The 6000-nt window shown below is 33.8% G+C and overlaps 1 protein-coding gene across 1 annotated transcript in view; it reads left to right on the top strand.

The window, feature by feature from the left end:
- VPS13C (vacuolar protein sorting 13 homolog C (S. cerevisiae)) overlaps positions 1-6000 on the top strand; it is a 173292-nt gene that overhangs the window by 112576 nt on the left and 54716 nt on the right. The window contains exons 52-54 of the mRNA XM_015563005.1: positions 1645-1737; positions 5182-5547; positions 5941-6000. Of these exons, the coding sequence (XP_015418491.1) occupies positions 1645-1737; positions 5182-5547; positions 5941-6000 (519 nt within the window). The remainder of the gene's footprint in view (positions 1-1644; positions 1738-5181; positions 5548-5940) is intronic.

Consider the following 6000-nt stretch of genomic DNA (forward strand, 5'->3'; position numbering starts at 1 on the left):
GCCAGGCCTAGGGACCCTGCCCGTGCATGGATTTTGTGCACCGGGCCTCTAGTATATTATAAGCTTAGATTGAAGAATGCAGAAGAATGGCAGAAATGGTTGATTCATAGAATCCTAGAATGTGAGAATTCTGCAGGACTTTAGAGATTATTTACTGACAAATTTGAGGTTTTACAGACAAGGATGTTAAATTCCAAAGATGTTAAATGATTTAGCCATGGCTGCTAGTGACAGAACTGGTACTACCTCCAGTCTGGTTTTTTTCATTATGTCATCTTTTGAACTGTACTTGAATTTTAGTACAAATCAATGTGCCTTTTCAGCTGTTTCTTTTTTCACCGAAGTATATCCAATGAATGAATGAATGAGTACTAAAATCTTGAGGTTTATAACAAAAAAAATCAGTTAGACTTATATGACCAAAAGATGTATTTTGCTGTATTAAAAGTTATATTCAATTATATCAGTGGTTCTCAACCTTCTGGTCCTTTAAAAACAGTTCCTCATGTTGTGACCCAACCATAAAATTATTTTCGTTGCTACTTCATAACTGTAATGTTGCTACTATTATGAATTGTAATGTAAATATCTGATATGCAGGATGGTCTTAGGCAACCCCTGTGAAAGGGTCGTTCTACTGCCAAAGGGGTCGCGACCCACAGGTTGAGAACCACTGAATTATGTTTTCACATTGTTGTTGAAAAATATTATTTTAGTTAAATAATTCATCATACTGATTTTTAAATCTTAAATTGATAATTTTATGTTATGTGACCCATTTGTAATGTTTTAAAGTAAAAATTTCTGTAGGCAAAGTGACTTTCATAAAGAAATGCAGTGTTAGGTTTAGTCTGTATTTTATCATGAAACATTCTTTAGTGCGATCATCTTCTTTTGATATTTCACAGAAAGCTCTATTAATCACTCATTAAATGCTCATCCTAATGTTTTGAAAGTTTATGTAGTACCAATTCCCCCATTCAATTCAGGTGCAAGGTTATTTTATTTATTTTGTTAATGATATATGAGAATATAGGCTTCCTGGTTTTAGTAAATCAAGATTTGAAATTTATTCTAATAAGGACCTTATTATATTCAAGACTGACCTTTTAGTAAGCAATCTGGAAACTATTTACTTACCATAGTCTTTTTTAAAGGTATTAACAGAACTATTTGTTGAAAGAAACAATTTCAAGTGATTTAGTGGTCATAAAAGTTATGATGACATAATTTCATTTCCTCATGTACCTCTTTGCAAATGTCAGATCTTATCATCATCTTTAGCTCATTTTAATAGATATCTTAAAAGTAGATTTTACAGTGGGCATCACTTAAAAGATATTTAAGAAAAGGAAACATTTCAATTTCTAATAATAAATGTACATCATTAGTTAAGAATTTGGCATAAAGAAATTGATCAGAACTCTTTTAAATTTAAATTCTTTAATGTAAGTTCTTTAACAATGTTCATAAACTTGCATTACTTTAGAAGAGCTCTCATAAGAGCTTCTCAGCTAATTTGCCTTTTTGCTATTAGTAGTAGGCTGTAATTAAAAATGTCAAGTTAAGTAAGATGCTCTTCTGTGTTGCCTATATAACAGTTCTATTACTAAGAAAATGTGATTTTCATTTATTTGTCTCTAGGTCTTACAGCCCTGTTCTCTATTTATGGAAAAATGTGCATGGGTTTCAGGAAAACAAAATATAAATATTGTAGTTGGAGAATTTATAATTAAGGTTAGTGCCTATTATCTTATTTGGTGAAAATTAATTATTTTTCTAACAATATCTTTTGATGTCTCGTAACTAGACCATTATGCTAGTCACATATTTGGTCATTAATAAATATCTCTAACATTAAAATACATTTTTTGCCCTGGCTGGGTTGCTCAGTTGGTTGGAGCCTCATCCCATGCATATACCAAAAAATTATAGGTTTGATTCCCCTTCAGGACACATACCTAGATTTTGGGTTCGATCCCTCGTCAGGGCGTGTACAGGAATCACCTGATCAATGTTTCTCTCTCACTCATTCCCTTCTTCTCTCTAAACATATCCTTAGGTGAGAATTTAAAAAAATTAATAAAATAAAATATATTTTTCTTTAATGCAGTTATTTTTTTCTACTTTCTTTGAAAAAGTACTTTCAAATACAGTGGGGCCTTGACTTACGAGTGTCCCGACTAACGAGTTTTTCGAGATACACGCGTCTTTCGGCCGATTTTTTGCTTTGAGTTGCGAGCTAAAATTCGGGTTACGAGCCAGCTTGAGATACCCCACCGCTAGTTGGTGCAGTGAACGTCACAGTGAACGCCACAACATCAGCCCAGCATCACGTGTCTCACTCGTTCACTTTAATGATTTGACATGTGAGTAATTTGAGTTATGAGCTCTGTCACGGAACGAATTAAACTTGTATGTCAAGGCCCCACTGTATCTACAAATGATCAGGATAGTTTTTATCAATTGTTTTTTTATGTGCATGTTGGGGAGATTAGGTTTGGAGAGAGAGCAGAGATGGGATGGTAAGAGAAAGGAAGAAAGGATAGAAAAATGAGGTTTTTTATTTCTTTGTAGTGGTTATTTTTAGGCTTTTTAAATATAATTTGATTGAATGCAATAATTATGTGATTGTTTTATTTGGCTTATGAAATATTTGTAATGACAAATGTATGCTAGAAATAAATTTTTAGTTTTTTAAAAAATATCTCTTACATTTAAAGCAGTAGAAAAGCAGTCTCTTTTCTCCATTGGCATTCATATTCTTTAAGTATGACTTCATGACCAGTTATAAAAGGAAGATATAGAATAATTTCCAACATCTATTTCTCTCTCTGTCCAAAGGACACAAAATTGAGGTGGCTAATACCAATTTTGCTAGTAACTTTACTATATAGGTAAATAAGCAATAGCAATTAAACCAAGGCTCAAACAAAAGTCATTTGAATTACTATATAAATAACAATGCAGTTTTTTTAATATTTTAAAATAACAGATAGTTTCCATTGTACTTTGTTAACAGATTTACTTTTTTAAAGGCTTAAAGTAGTAAATGAGGAGAAAACTGAATTTGCATGCACTTTGTCTAAGGCACCCAGGGGGATTGTCTTTCCATTTCTTTGTATATCAGTTTATTTATTTAGTCAACAAACATTTTTTGAACTCTTACTATGTGCAAAAAATCTCCTGTATTTGGGTGTTGGGGTATTTGGTCCCTGCCTTCACAAAAGTTAATGACATGAACGAGAAAGCAATAAATCAGTGACTCCAGCTTTCAGTGCTAGAGGCATGCACTAGCATCAGTGATGGCGAACCTATGACGTGTGTAGGAGGTGACACGTGAACTCATTTTTTTGGTTGATTTTTCTTTGTTAAATGGCATTTAAATATATAAAATAAATATCAAAAATATAAGTCTTTGTTTGACTATGGTTGCAAATATCAAAAAATTTCTATATGTGACACGGCAACAGAGTTAAGTTTGGGTTTTTCAAAATGCTGACATGCCAGACTCAAAAGGTTCGCCATCACTGCACTAGGTGCTGTGGGAGCACAGTCAGGGGTCCTCTGACGCAGACCAGGACATCTGGAAAGCTGTCTGCACGTGGGGCTACTTCAACTGAACTTTGAAAATCTGAGGGAGGTTAGATGGAGAGAGACAGGAGGGGTTATCCATGCAGAACTGACAGTATTCACAAAGGCAGAGGTGTGAAAAATCCTTTAAGGACTTAGAGATGTGCCCATATGGCTGGAGAGAATGGTATGATGGAATTGTAGGGTTGAGAGCACTAATTATAGGTGACATTAATAAGGTAATGAAAAAAAAAGAATTCAGTTGACAGGTAAGTTGGGAGCAGTGCATACTAGATCCTTCTTCTGGTGAATGAGTCATCTCTTTAGCATATTAAACAAGTAAGGGTTGTGAGAATGAACAATAAAAGAATCTATTTAACTTGTTTAACCCAGTATGGCTCAAACTTTGGGAAATCAGCCAATTGATTAGATCAGTGCTTTTCAGCCATTTTCATCTCATGGCACACAAACTAATTACTAAACGTCTGCAGCACATCAAAAAAAATATTTTTTTGCCAATCTGACAAAAAATAGGTATAACTTTGATTTATTCACACTGGATGGCTATTGTTGTATTGACTGTTGTCATTTTTTATTTGACAGCCTAAGGAAAAAGAGGTCAGTGCCCCTAACTAAGCAGTCAATTTTTACATGTTTTAAAAATTCTTACTGCACACCAGTTGAAAATTGCTGGATTAGATAGCTGGTCACAATGAACTTTGTGTCCTAAGCCAAAGAGAGTTTGAATTTTATTCTGAAAGTTATGGGAAACTGTTGAAGATTTTAAGCATAGTAATGACATGTCCAGATTTGGGTTTTAGAAAATCATGCTGGTGGAAGTGTGGAGGGTGAGCTGAGAGGGTGCTGACTGGATATAGAAGACGTCATTAGTGTAGAACTAAGGCTTACCAATAGAAATGAACAGGTGGGCAGAGGCACTATTCAAAGACAGTAAGAGGTAAAAGTTGCAAATTTTGGGGTAAGTGAAAGGGTATTCTAGTGATTCTCTGGCTTCCTGTTTCAATAAGACAAATGAAAACCATGTATAAATCTTTTAAAAATATATTTTTCATTTCAGAGAAGGAGAGAGGGAGATAGAAACATCAATGATGAGAGAGAATCATTGACCAGCTGCCTCAAGCCTGCAAACCTGGGCATGTGCCCTGACCGGGAATCAAACCATGACCTCCTGGTTCATAGGTTGACACTTAACCACTGAACAACACCGGCCGGGCACCATGTATAAATCTTGATGAGGATCACACATGTTGGTTTAGTTAATGTAACTGGTTGAAAATGAAAACTTCAATTACACTTCTGCATTTTTCTCGTTATATATCACTATTTTACTCTGAATTGATGAGTGTAACTAGGTTTTGACAATTGATGTATAACATTATTTAATTCCAGAGTAATCTGAGCAGAAATTATTGTTATGAGGTTAACTAACTTGACACATGATTTTGTGTGTGCTCTCTTATTTTCTTTAGTTAAGACTTTAGTATATTTAAATTTTTAATTAGTAACTTTTAAACTTCTGTATTTTGTATTAATTCTTCTCATCTGGGAAAGTTAATTCTAAATATTTTTCTGCTTTCTTTTTTAAAGATTTCACCCATAATTCTTAATACTGTGATGACAATCATGGCCGCTTTGTCTCCAAAGACAAAAGAAGATGAATTCAAAGATACATCTAAGGAAACAGGAAATCTTTGGGGTGTCAAATCTATTAGTGATTATAACTCTTGGTTTCTTGGTGTTGACATGGCAACAGAAATAACAGAAAATTTCAGAGGTGCTGAACAGCCATTGATAGAGGAAAATTGTGCTGTTGCTGTAGAGTCAGTTCAAGTTACCTTAGAATGTGGACTTGGTCATCAAACTGTACCTTTATTATTGGCGGAGTCAAAATTTTCAGGAAATATAAAAAATTGGACTTCCTTCATGGCTGCTTCTGCTGACATGACACTAGAGGTATGACCACATCATTTAGAATCTCCACAACCAACTTTTCAAAAGCACAATTACAAAACTAAGATGTGAGCATTTTTGGTTTGTGTATGGCCACAGCAAGTATATATATGAATTCTAATGTTTAATTTGCTGATGTGTGGTATTATTTACTTTGTTATTATCTTTTAAAGATTCTTTTGCTCAATAATTTGCTTAAAAATTTTTCTGCTTTCTTTTTTAAAGATTTAGAGTAAAGGAAATAAAGTAAAGGAAAATGCACCCTCTTTGTATATATTCTTTGTGTCTTTGTTAAAATGGCTTTTGACATATAACATTAATTAATATTTTTTCCTTCTGATTATAGAAATACGAAGTTAAAGTTGAAAGATGCATTATAATTCTGTGCCTTTTCAGGTTCACTATTACAATGAAACCCATGCTGTCTGGGAGCCACTGATTGAGAGAGTGGAGGGA

This window comes from Myotis davidii, unplaced genomic scaffold (assembly GCF_000327345.1).
Source record: "Myotis davidii unplaced genomic scaffold, ASM32734v1 scaffold57, whole genome shotgun sequence".
Taxonomy (NCBI): Eukaryota; Metazoa; Chordata; class Mammalia; order Chiroptera; family Vespertilionidae; genus Myotis; species Myotis davidii.